The sequence below is a fragment of the Drosophila santomea genome, chromosome 2L, assembly GCF_016746245.2.
Source record: "Drosophila santomea strain STO CAGO 1482 chromosome 2L, Prin_Dsan_1.1, whole genome shotgun sequence".
NCBI lineage: Eukaryota > Metazoa > Arthropoda > Insecta > Diptera > Drosophilidae > Drosophila > Drosophila santomea.
In genome coordinates, this window is record NC_053016.2 from 8,661,118 (window position 1) to 8,673,908 (window position 12,791).

General features: G+C 39.7%; 2 protein-coding genes across 3 annotated transcripts; one reads left to right on the forward strand and one right to left on the reverse strand.

Annotated features, from left to right (window-relative positions):
- Positions 1-547: 547 nt before the first annotated feature.
- Positions 548-3,382, reverse strand: LOC120456180 (protein rhomboid). Of its 2 annotated transcripts, XM_039642855.2 has the most exons (4): positions 3,100-3,382; positions 1,364-1,507; positions 924-1,103; positions 548-855 (listed from the first exon to the last, which is right to left on the reverse strand). In XM_039642855.2, exons 1-4 carry the CDS (start codon positions 3,346-3,348, stop codon positions 634-636), a joined length of 795 nt encoding a protein of 264 aa, XP_039498789.1. In that variant the 5' UTR covers positions 3,349-3,382; the 3' UTR covers positions 548-633. The 2 variants fall into 2 exon arrangements, with proteins under 2 accessions (XP_039498789.1, XP_039498798.1); XM_039642864.1 differs by lacking the exon at positions 548-855 and having other exon boundaries at positions 983-1,093.
- A 4,533-nt stretch (positions 3,383-7,915) lies between these two features.
- LOC120458545 (gustatory and pheromone receptor 33a) lies at positions 7,916-10,555 on the forward strand. The gene is made up of 5 exons (XM_039646226.1): positions 7,916-7,945; positions 8,009-8,445; positions 8,841-9,245; positions 9,942-10,407; positions 10,469-10,555. Exons 1-5 carry the CDS (start codon positions 7,916-7,918, stop codon positions 10,553-10,555), a joined length of 1,425 nt encoding a protein of 474 aa, XP_039502160.1.
- The last annotated feature ends 2,236 nt before the right edge of the window (positions 10,556-12,791 follow it).

Consider the following 12,791-nt stretch of genomic DNA (forward strand, 5'->3'; position numbering starts at 1 on the left):
AAGCGAACAAATTGGGTTATAAATATTGATTGCCTTTCAACCTTGTGACAAATAACAAATTACTAGTTTGGGAATATGATTCTACGAAATGTGTTGAGTTTAATTGCACATCAAGATTTTTATGGAATACATGACTTTAAATTAAACATTCCTGTATCCATCAGCTTTAATTGGCCAAATCCACTCGATGAGTAATTATTTAATTTTGTAGAAACTTATTCAGTTAGCGAGTATAGGCCAATTAAACATAAAAACGAGCCATAACACACAGACCACCCTTTATGAGGTGTAAAATTCATGTTTATTCACAACACCAAAATTAAACACGACCAACGATGAAAGCATAATAAGTTTTCAACGGATTTTGTGACCAAATAAAAGAGACAGTCCATAAAACAAGTAAACTGAAAGATTGGTGGCTATTCACTTAAGGATTGCTGGATTGCCAGAATATTAAATAGTCAACTGAGTTTTGGCACTGATTAGGGAGTTTATTGATTGCTTGAGACATTAATTGCACTTAATTATTCATCTTTAACAACTATACTTCCTTCAATTTGCTTAAGAGAAGCAATTTTTGTTTGCTATAAATTAAATATTATTTATATTTGAAATGAACTACCTTAATTGAGACTAAAAGTAAATGGGCTTTTTATTTGATGGCTGCAGGCGACGGTAGACGATAAAACCGCACAGCATTCCGGCCACGCCCCCTCCAATATGGGCCTCCAGACTGGTGCGGGGATTGCGATTGTGATTGTGGCAAAAGTGGTAAGTTGTAAAGCCCACATCGCTGAGGAGCAAAATGAGGAGGGCGGCGATGCGGGCAAAGCGGTGCGACAATTGCGAAAAGTTCTGTTCGACAAAGTAGGGATCGTGTAAACATTAAATCAAAATTAAATTGCGGTTTCCAGCTGACTGACCAGAACCAGGTGCGGCACATGACTTCCCAGCATGGCGTAGACCCCGGCGGAGGCCCCCATCAGATGGAGATGGGGCTGCAGCCAGGCATTGGCCAACGAACCGGCAACGCCACCCACCATATAGACCACGGCCAGGCGACAGTGACCCTGCTCCACTTCCAGGCAGATACCTATAAAGCACTGGCAGAGACATTAACCTCCTTAGTAACAGCAGTCAACAATGCAACAACAGGTGGCTCGCGACAGGATGTGAGCTCACTTTTGCTATCAAATTACTGCCAACTATGTACTTTAAAGCATTTTAATGAGGAGTTCATTAAATATTTTTAAATAGGACCTTATTAAAGTAAAAAAACAAGCAAATCCACAGATATACGTTCTTTAACTTGCTATATTTAAAGTATGGTCAAAAGTTCATTAGGTCACAGATTGGTGCTCACCTGAAAGCAAATGTTGAGAGTCAGGTGCCAATAGTCGGAATGGAGCAGCATGTAGGTCAGTAGTCGCCAGTACTCGCCGTTCCACTCCGGCGTGAAGATCAGTCGTTTTTGCATACACTCACTGGCTATCCAGTGCAATGATATCTGGTGATGAGCGAAGAAGACAGTGGGAAGACCTTTACTTACATTGCACCATACTGCAAAATACTTAAAAACATAAATCGCCTGGTGCTCATTTTAGTCAACTTCTGAGAAACTTTGCTATAACATACATAAATAGCAGGAAAATAATTTCAGGTATAATAAGGCAAATACATAATGCTTCTTCAAATGCAAAACAACAATTCAAGAGTAATACAATTCATGATAACTTCTTCTTGAGAACTGAACTTTGGCAAATGTCAGTAAGTGGTCCTCGCCATAACGAAGCACCCCAACTTTGCTGAACAGTGTCATGGTAACTGGCTGTCACTTTCGCTCAATCGATCGACACTTGGCCAACTGAAAAGTGCGAGTGTTGAGTGGAGGTGCCGCACAATGCGCGCCGCATGAGTTGACAGCAGCCGCAGAAACACGGCGGCGACACCAAATCGGTGCAACATGCATCCCGATCCCACCAAATATGACAAATGCCAGAGCTCCAAGTTGCAGCACTCGATCGATCCGATGACTAAAATGGCAATATTGCTAAATCGGACGACTAAGCGACGCGTTCGATTGTGCAATCATGATCGATTTCTGGGCTGGGCCAAACAATAAAACCTTTCCGATCACCGATCTGCATTACAAAGTGTGCAGAGTGGGTACTCGAGGTATGCAGCCAGGTATCAATTAATGAGTTTCAAATTAAATGGGTCACACTTGTGGGACTTTGTTTCGATGCCAATTGCTCAAGAGCCATTGGCAATTAGGCGGTTGAACACTTGCTAACAGAAATGTCAAAGAACCAACTTAACAATGTTGTCCAAACAATTTTGATTCACTGTGAATAATTTAAAATTTAAAGAATCTGTAACTTTTTCTGTGATGACTAATTGAAGACCAAAACTGTTTGTAAATCCATCAGATGTAAGTAAACCCCTTAGAACCCAATTTATTAATTTTTGTTTGCTGTTTGGGATGTATCTGGATTCAATCTCCGTAACCTCTCATCCATTTTCCGCTTAGTTAAAACCGCAGTAGATCCATAAACATAATCTATTGAACAAATTTTCCAGTGAATGAAAATTCATATGAATTGAAGAGGAATTATTTATGAAGCACTCACACAATGGCACCACACTCGTGTAAACAAAACAAAAACAAACGCATTGTTTTGTTTAAAACAAATCTGCTAAAAAGATTCATACTAAGATGCGGAGAGCACTTCTGTTAGATTTGTTTACAAATTATGAGTACGAAATTAGGGTCTTATCAGTTGAACACTCATAATATTTTGATGAGTACCGCATTTTTGTTTCAAAAAGCGCTTCTAATATTTCAAATAGCATTTAAATTTCGCTTCACATCAAGGAACTCATAACTCAATTAGTTTAGCATTGATAAACACCGCCATGGTCATCTTCACAGGGGATTTATTATCTCGCGTATTTTTCTTCTCCGCTGGAAGCATTTCATTGTTAATAAATGATTTCTGGAACACGCACATCACTCATACGCCACGTTGACGGGCAGACAAAAAAGGCACACAAAATAATAGACAATCGAACAAGTGGAGCAACTGCATTAAATCGAACCTGCATAAAACTCATCAGCAAAATAAACCAGGGCACCCGCCACAATCGCTTCCTCCGCACATGGCTCGCGCCCATGGTGCGTTTCAGGTCATCAATGAATTTCTTGTTGAATTCCGCGCTGGATACGACACTCGCCGGATTGCCATTCGAATCCGAAGAATTCTCTGGCAGCAGCAGGAGCCTGACATCCTTGACGCAATTGTTATTACTTTCACTGGCATTGCCATTGCTCTCCAGTTGGGCAGACATAATGCGATTGGCAGTCGGCGACAACCGATGCGCGGAACGTTGAATGCGCGACTAGGCCGAGTGGGTGATTGTTCTTCCAAACGCCCCACGATCCATTCCGATCCGAGCGAATCACTCCAGCTGTCTACATACAATATCATTGTGAATGTGATTTTGCGATTTTAAGTAGCATGCTTTTAGGCGAGCAAGGGTTTGTGTCTCGACTGCTTTTCATTTCTTATTTTATTGAGGGAAAAATCCCGAGTTTCTTGATATCTCTTGAAATGATATCTGGTTTTCTTTGGTAATAACTGCGTTTCGTGTTCCTTTTTATTATTTTAAAATATATCTTTACTCTTTATTATTGAATGACTTATAGGAAATGAGATGGAAAGCTTTTTGTTTTAAATGCCCGTCAAAAAAAAACAATTATTCTACTTAGTTTAGTTTAGATTTAAAGTAGAAATGAATTTAAGGCATCCAATAATATATTTTACAAATCCAAGAGGCAGTTTAAAATCAATAAACGTAAAAATTCAGTTAAAAATATTTAAAAGAAGTTTTAATAACACTTGGCTTTAAAGCTATACTTATTATGAATCTAAATCAGAACGAGGTAGCTTAAGAAAAGGGTTAAAACATATAATGGCGATTCATTCTTGAATTTCATAAGCTTATGCCCATTTGCCTGCGGGCAGCCGCTAAACGCTTTAATATTCCAGCCAACTTGTAGCTCGAATTTAATTTGGCCCAGCCCCATCCTTGGCATTTGACATTTTGGTGCGAACGATGTTGCACGGAGCAACAAATTGCAGCAACAATTCCAACACGCCAGCGACTTGTTTACACACGGAAATGTGGTGAAAAGCTTGCGCTCTCTCTTACCTCGAGCTCTCCCCGTCTCTTTCGTTTGCCAGCAGCCGTCTCTTTCTACGCTGCGCTCAGGCTGGACACGTGGTGGGCGTTGATGGTGGGAGGCGACTGTCAACACCGAATGCTTGGTTATGAATGGCTTTTAATGAAATATTTATGTAACAAGCAATAAGAAGCACTTTTGGCTTCTGGGCGGATGCGAAAGAGATGGCAGCATTACGAAATAGAAATGCAGAAAGAGAGGGAGGCAGCACAAGAGCGTTGGAAATAATTGTTTGGCTAGTTAAGTTTGACGCTACGTTAAACTAAGATAAAGCAAACACATAAACGAGGAAACACACACTTGGCACATCACACAGCCATGGACACACTAATAGAAGTTAATAGTTCATAATTGCTAGTAAATGGGAAAATTATTTAATCTAAACTAACTGCATGTTTTCATTCTGTCGATCGATTTTCTTTCAACTAAGTTACGTTTTTTGTAAACAAGGATACTATATTGCTAAGCTGTTAGTCATAACGATTGAAGTTCGTTCAGTGTATATATATTTTCCCAATATTTTTTTGTCGCTTTACACCATTTTTATACCTAGTTCTTTGACTTCAATCGCAAGTGAACTTAAATTAATTTTTCCAAGTGCTAGGCGTAAACTTCCGTTGCTGGTTGTGTTGCCAAAAGTCATTAACAGTCAACGGCTACGTGCCACAGGAGTGGGAGCTTCACCCAAAAAACGACAAACTGACAAGTGCGGCAAGGCCGAGGGAAAGCAAGAAAGTTGGCTAAGCCAGACACAGAACATATCCCGCCTGATGTGTCTGATATGTCTGTGCGGCTTTATTTGTTCGCCCCCGGCTTACATGGAACTTCCCCAAAGGCACAAGAAGCGGATCACATGGCTAGAGAATCCTTTAACGAAAACGTGGTGTCTGAAGTCTAAAGCCAGCCTCGTCTTGAGATTAATAACATACACGTTGTTTGCTATACAACATTATGATTTGCAATATTTTAATCAGCACTTAGGGCTTATCAAGTGATGAAACTCTTTTATGAAAAGAACGAAAGCGAAACACTTTAACAGGCCAGTTATTCCCCAAGGACCAAGCATAATTTCGAGGCCAGCCCACTTGGCCCGTTGTTGCCACGAACAGGACCAAGATGTTACACTTTAGCAGCACCCAAATCCCGAATGCCAAGATTCCGCACAGCTAACTTACGGAAGCTGAAAACGTTTAGGCAAATCTTTCGGCCAAAATCTTGGGCAAACAAGCTCATTACAGAGCGGCAAAATACAAAAATGAAATGGAAGCCAAAATAAGGCGGGGGCAAATTGTGAGCGAGGCAGCTAAGTGTGCCACATGATTGAGTGACTTGCCCGCCAGCCCCAAAAGGGGCTAAAAGGGGGCGTGGCAGGCTTTGAAGAGCATTACGGTCGCAGTTTATGACCGCAATTTTATTGATACCGCCAAGGGGAGCGAATACAAAATAAAATAAAGCAACCCAAATCGGGAAAATCCGAGAAGCCCCAAGGAATCTCAATGGATTGCCGGCTATAAAGCGCAGTGGGAACAACTTGTCGAGAGTTCGCCTGCAATGCTGGGCGGTTTTATTACGTACACCCAAACACACACACAATGGCAATAACAATCACCAGCGAGCACTACAATAAACTAATCTAATGTGCGCATCAAATTTGCATGCTTCAACTCGGCGGCGTTTTAAAAGACTTTCCCGGAAAAGCCCCCCCATGACGTGGAGCCAATAACGACATTCAGGGACAACATTGCTCCATAGGCAAATATTAACCAGCTTCATTTCATTGGCATAGCATGTGTGTAGCAGATAGAGATGGGTTTATAAGGGATTTTTTTATAACGTAGACATTTGTCTAAAAAAATAATAATCCTCTTAATAACTACGAAAACAGAGAACACGGCTTTGTCGTTCGTCTGTAAGTAAGAAATAGCAACAACGCTCTAATAAAGTACAAAAGTGTAATTTGTGGACAACGAGGCGAATGAGTAATTTTTGTAATCACATTACTCGCTGGAAACAAAGGCAAATGTTTTCTGTGCACCTGTATAGTAAGTTGAATTTCTTTAGTAGAGCTTAAAAGTATAACCAATTTTTATTTGTTTCTGGCCAACTAGTCGTATAAGTGATATTTGTTTGCAAAACTGCCAAGTTTTAGTTACTTTATTAGACTTCACATTTATAAGAAATTTAAGCATATAAGCATTAGCTAAATTTTGTAAGTATATAAATTTAAGGTTCTTAGAAACTAAAATAATTTATTAGTTACTAGTAGCTACAGTCGCGTGCCCATAATTGGCCATCTCTATGGCATGTGGAACCGAGGGCTTTGCGGTCCATTGGACGTGCATGAGCATAAGTAAGATGCACAGGATGTTGGTTCGTCCCTTTTCACGAAAGTCCTTTCTCGCCCGCGCAGGATCCCTTGGCTGAATATGTGTGAGTGCGTGTGCATGAATGTCGTGTGTTGGTGCGTGCCTTCGATGCAAACTCAATTATTTACTAAGTGGGCCAAAAGGCATTCGGCAGGCGGGAAAATCACCTTACACTCTCTCTTCCATTGCCGTCTTGTTTTAGTTGTAACTGCTGTAAGCCCCTTTTCCCCCACTGCCACTCCCCCTCCAATCCGCCGCACTGAAAGCCCAACTCTGGGGAAATTTGCATTTTATCATCTCATGGTTTTGGCCCACTCTCTACCACCTCTCAGCGTCCCCTGTCGCCAGTTATTGCTGGCAGGAAGGGCTTTGCTTTTAATTGGTTTTCTTAGGCGAGAAACGTCTTAGCTAGTTGGCAACACGAGGGGGAAATCTTATTGCCGGTGTTGTCTTACATACTTGTTAATTTACTGTTAGGCGGCACTAACTTATAATTGTTTAATTAGCAAGTAAAATACGGGGAAAATATGTGGAAATTATTAGATTTCAAGGACTCGACACAAAGGCGGCAATGAATGTGGGAGTTTGGGAACATGGGTGTTTGAATATCCTGGGAATCCGCACATGTAATTTCAATATTAGATTATTTAAAGAAACGCAGGCTATGGAAGCAATTTTATTTGTTTATCAGGTAAGCAAAACCTCACATATGTATTTTAAAAAAGCTATGATACGTTTTTCTAGTTTTAAGTTAAGAGCTTATATTCAAGGGTTATTCGGAATTATTTAGTTTACTTTTTGAATATCGATTGAAACCAATAATTTTCAGTGTCGACCGACCAGTAATATTAATAATCAATACAATAGCGGATCAACAACTAAAGCACTAAAAAAAAAGTTGTGTTAAACCTTTTCCCGTTTAATTAACTTAATATGTACTGCTTGATAGTTAATTGTTAATTCCGCCCTACAGAAATTTCTTGAATACGTATGCTTATTAAACACACTTTGTGAGTGAGTTTTGTTTATTTTAACTTCCTCGCTTTTCGTTTATCGCTCACTAATTTCTCGGGGTGCACAGTTCACATTTAATAAGCTAAAAGCATTTTAGGCTCCCCTCCGAAGATATTTATCTTAACCATATGCGCATTATTTTCCCCCGGCACTGCGTATAAGCGCTTTCATTATGCCAACAATCGAGTGAGTACATAGGGAAAATGGAAACCCTTTCGGAACTAGTGGCAGTACCAGGAGAAAAGTGACATAGAAAAGTTCCCAAACGGAGTGGCAAATAAATTCCAGCAACATGATTAAAATTATGAATTGGTTCTCAATGGTGAAAAGAAATCAAATATGCGTAGTTGCTGTGCATTCTAACCACATATCTTCCAAAAACCAGGTCATAGGCCTCATTCCACTGAACCGCCAGCAATCGGAAACTAATTTCATACTCGACTATGCCATGATGTGTATTGTGCCCATCTTCTATGTGGCCTGCTACCTTCTGATAAATGTCAGCCAACTGGTTGGACTCTGTTTTCTGGACTCTTGCAATAGTGTGTGCAGGCTGAGCAATCACCTCTTCATGCATTTGGGCGCATTTCTATATCTGACCATCACCCTGATGAGTCTTTATCGCCGAAAGGAGTTTTTCCTGCAGTTTGATGAGAAACTAAATGACATCGATGCAGTTATCCAGAAATGCCAGAGCGTGGCGGAAATGGACAAGGTGAAGGTAACCGAGGTGAAGCACAGTGTGGCCTACCACTTCACCTGGCTCTTCCTCTTCTGCGTTTTCACCTTTGCCCTGTACTATGACGTCAGAGCGTTGTACTTGTGAGTATTCCGGTTAACCAGTTCAAATTTAATTGATAAAATAACTATAAAATTACTAAATATTTTGATACCACACAATGCAGAAAGTGGGATAAGTGTAATTTTAAAAGAGGAGGTGCTAGTGATTATATTATATCTTGTTGAAGTTATCTGCAAACTTATTTAAAATTGGGTGTAGAATTAAATTAAAAGATAATAAATTAGTTAAAAAATATAAATAAATTAAAGTTGTTTGCCCAATTGACAATTGTTTGTCCAATTAACACAATTGGATTGTATACCTTTTAGTTTCTTTATTTTTACTCGAATACATCCTAGCAATTTTCTACCAATTCCTAACCACCGCCAGTTGAACTTTAAAGCCCACTAACGTTGGCCAAATTTTCTCGGTTTAGGACCTTCGGCCATCTCGCCTTCATTCCGTTCATGGTGTCCAGTTTCCCGTACTTGGCCGGCAGCATCATCCAGGGCGAGTTCATCTATCACGTGTCGGTCATCTCGCAGCGCTTCGAGCAGATTAACATGCTGCTGGAGAAGATTAACCAGGAGGCGCGCCAGCGCCACGCCCCCCTCACCGTGTTCGATATCGAGAGCGAGGGCAAAAAGGAGCGGAAGACCGTTACACCAATTGCGGCCACGGACGGCAGCAGGACGACATTTGGCAATGAGCACAAGTTGGCCGGCGAAATGAAGCGCCAGAAGGGCCAACAGAAGAACGATGAGGACGAGTCGGACACCAGCAACGATGAGGAGGAGGATGACTTTGATTATGACAATGCCACCATTGTGGAAAATACCGGGTAAGGGAACAGCGATTCGGCGGCCATGGTTTTAGCCAACAAAAAACCGATTTGATTAATGGTAATGTTTGTTGTTTGGCTACCTTAACTTATGCATTTCGATTTGTGCTAAGCTGACATTTATTTTCTCTGCATTCACTTGTCAGCAGGCAAATCAGTCAAATGTGTCAACGAAAAGAAAGGAAAATTGCATTCCCTAAGTAAAAGTCAAACTTGAAATGTTTATCAAGTACTTTTTCATGGCTTTTTGTATGACTTGTTTATTTACTAAATTTAATTACTTTCCAAAACCAAGCAATATGCAAACAGTTTTTATCGGTTTTTCACGGTTTCAGGTTTCACAAAAATGGTTTGATTAATTTGATTATGTAAAAAAGGTTTGATTAATTTATGGCTATTTAATATGTATTTATTTGCCAGCACATTATTAAAAGAGGTTTTTAAGCGAATCAGAATTATATGAAAATTAATTAATGAGCTTGTTTGAATAAAAACTTCATGGCAGTTTTTAGGAGTGAGCCATACAGTAAACAATTTTTTTTAACAACAGTACCACATTTTTTTACTACAATATTTCTCATGTTTTGCTTATTAAATCTAATTACCTAGGAAACTTGTATATTGACTACTTTCGAAAAGGAATTAGTAATGTTATCTTTGCATATTAATATTAAATAATTTTTTTTTGAAATTTAGAAACACATCGGAAGCGAACTTACCAGATCTCTTCAAGTTGCACGATAAAATCCTGGCGCTTAGTGTGATTACAAACGGCGAGTTTGGACCACAGTGTGTACCCTATATGGCGGCCTGCTTTGTGGTGAGCATCTTTGGCATTTTCCTGGAGACCAAGGTCAACTTCATTGTGGGCGGAAAGAGTCGTCTGCTGGATTACATGACCTATCTGTATGTGATTTGGAGCTTCACCACCATGGTGGTGGCCTACATAGTGCTCCGACTTTGTTGCAATGCCAATAATCACTCCAAGCAATCGGCGATGATAGTCCACGAAATTATGCAGAAGAAACCGGCATTCATGCTGAGCAACGATCTCTTCTACAACAAAATGAAGTCTTTTACACTGCAATTCCTGCACTGGGAGGGTTTCTTTCAATTTAACGGCGTGGGACTGTTTGCCCTGGACTACACTTTCATTTTCTCGGTACGTTTTCAGATTACTTACTTTAGTTTTTTTTTAACTAATTGTTGGCGTCCCTTTTCAGACTGTAAGTGCAGCCACATCCTATTTAATTGTCCTGCTGCAGTTTGACATGACTGCAATTTTGCGCAACGAGGGGCTAATGTCATAAAAGGCCCAGTCGAACTCAATTAAATTGAGCTTTTTGCAAAAAAAATGTACTTGAAAAAGCTGGCTGCTATAAAAAAATATTTGCTTCGCTCAAAAAATAAGCAATTTTTTCTTTATGTATGTATAGTTATTTATGAATAAAATAAAGCGCGGCATTGAAAGCGATAAGCTTTTTTAAACAATCTGTAGCTCAGGATTTCACCAGATAAATTTATGAATAAAACCATTGTTGAAGTGTACCAAGCGTAAATCAAATATACAATATAATTAAATGGACAATTTGCAGCACGTTTTTGGCGATTATCAGTCAATTGGTAGCTCATAAATCACTCAACCAACGCCATTTTCCGAGAGTAACCAAAACGAGGTGCGGAAAATCCGCAGGGGGGCGAAGGCTTCTGTCGAGCCCCGCGGTAATCACATCAGCCGAAACTCCACGAAGGACTCAAAGGACGAGGGAGTGGAGGACGTCTACAGAGGTTTCTAATGCAATTTCTATCAAATGTCAATTGAAACCCGATTTGCCAGTCATCAGTCAGGGCCTCTATTCCACAGCCAGTCCACAGTTTGCGACCATCGAACGGAAGTCGGGATTCGTGGAAAAGTGAAAACGGGGACGAGGAAGGATGCTCGGCGGTAGAAAAAAAGGACATGAAGCAATTTCCGCTTTCAATCACGTTTAGTGCAGCGGAAATGTGTGCAGAAATATGTTTCTACTCCCCCTTTCCAATGCAAATTTTTCATCCGAAATGAGGTTAGATTTTAAATTACATTTGGGTGCGGTTCAATCTATTTTCACGGAAAAGAGGGCCAATCGAACACCATTGAGTGTCAAGGAAAACTCAATTAATTGCACATTATGTGCAAGAAGTCTTCAATTCAATTGAATTTTTATCACACATGCTGCTCCTTTTGGTTACACACACTGCGTGTTTCACATTACACACCTTATCAATGCACTGAGAAGTATTTACTGATATTAAATTAATAAAATTAAATAAGAATTATAAGCAACAAATTGCAATCAAGTCATTAAAACAGTATAACTATATTTACATATTCCAAAACTTGTCCTATTTTTACAAGGTAGCTGCTCTATTCATTTCAACATAATATTCGGGTATGCAAGTTTTATAGAATGTAAACACAGTACAAAATAATAGGAAAGGCTCTTTTTTACTAATTAAATTAATTAATTTAGTATAGAAATATAAATAAATCAGGCCATCGGGGAATGTAAACACCCTAATTAAAATCTTTATGCTCTATGCAATTTTTCTGTGTGCCTGGTTGCACAGACTACTAGAACACATACTGGACACGTAAATCAATATGTGGCTCGATTGGCTCGTTTGCACACGAATCGTCCTCCCTTGGAGGAGAAATAAATAAGGAGCCTCAGGGGCCTGGGGAGAAAGCGGATGAAATGTGGCTGTCCTGGTCAGCAAAGTGGCTGGAAACAGAAGCAACAGGCAACAGGCAACACACACATTACCTGCAAATTACGTCAACTGTTGCTGGGTCATGAGGGTCAGGTTAAAAGAGGTCGGACCCGGAGTGGCAGTGGCTTCAACTTAAAATGGTCAGTTCTTCAACGGAAAAAGGGCAGCTGCAAAAAGTTCAGCGTAAAAAGAGGAGGAAGGATATTAAGCAATTTCCTTTCAATTTAGTGGTATACATATCGAGCATTTACTTTAAGTATACAAACGAAATATTTGACATTTACCTACGACGAAAATTAAGATAGCTTGTGTTCTTTTATAACTTTAAAAACTGTTAAAATGTATAAATATTGTATTTATTTTGTTTTGTATATATAGATGTTTTATTTTCTTATTCGACTATACAAACGTTTAAACAATTTAGTTAATTGACCTTTTCAATGAACTGGATTTCCTTTCAGTGAAAAGCTCGACATGAGCCACGTGACCCCTGCAAGGCAATGTGAAATGTCAGAGCTCTTTCAAGAGTTCATTTAGACGCTAGTCAATTTTATACCGAAGCGCTTTATGCGGTGGATGTGCATGGAAAGTACAGGGTCAGAAAAAGCGGTACACACACAGTCTGCCAAATGTCAACAGGTTGTTTTTGTTGCATCAGTCATTGCGAATTAAAATGTAATGGTTTTTTTTACGGGAAAGCAGTTCCCTGAATACAGTATTTCAGTGTGCTCAACGGTGGCATGACTTATTTATAACTCATTTGGGGTAAGCTTGCCGCTGTTCAGTTTCTACATA

Bases quoted from the DNA above. Each gene is read 5' to 3' on its own strand.
- LOC120456180 (XM_039642855.2), bottom strand. From the start codon at position 3,348: ATGTCTGCCCAACTGGAGAGCAATGGCAATGCCAGTGAAAGTAATAAC. The intron at 1,508-3,099 runs GTTCGATTTAAT...GCTCATCACCAG, and splicing joins TGCTGATGAGTTTTATGCAG to ATATCATTGCACTGGATAGC. The intron at 856-923 runs GTCAGTCAGCTG...TTTGTCGAACAG, and splicing joins ATGTGCCGCACCTGGTTCTG to AACTTTTCGCAATTGTCGCA.
- LOC120458545 (XM_039646226.1), top strand. From the start codon at position 7,916: ATGATTAAAATTATGAATTGGTTCTCAATG. The intron at 7,946-8,008 runs GTGAAAAGAAAT...TCCAAAAACCAG, and splicing joins TTATGAATTGGTTCTCAATG to GTCATAGGCCTCATTCCACT. The intron at 9,246-9,941 runs GTAAGGGAACAG...TTTGAAATTTAG, and splicing joins ACCATTGTGGAAAATACCGG to AAACACATCGGAAGCGAACT.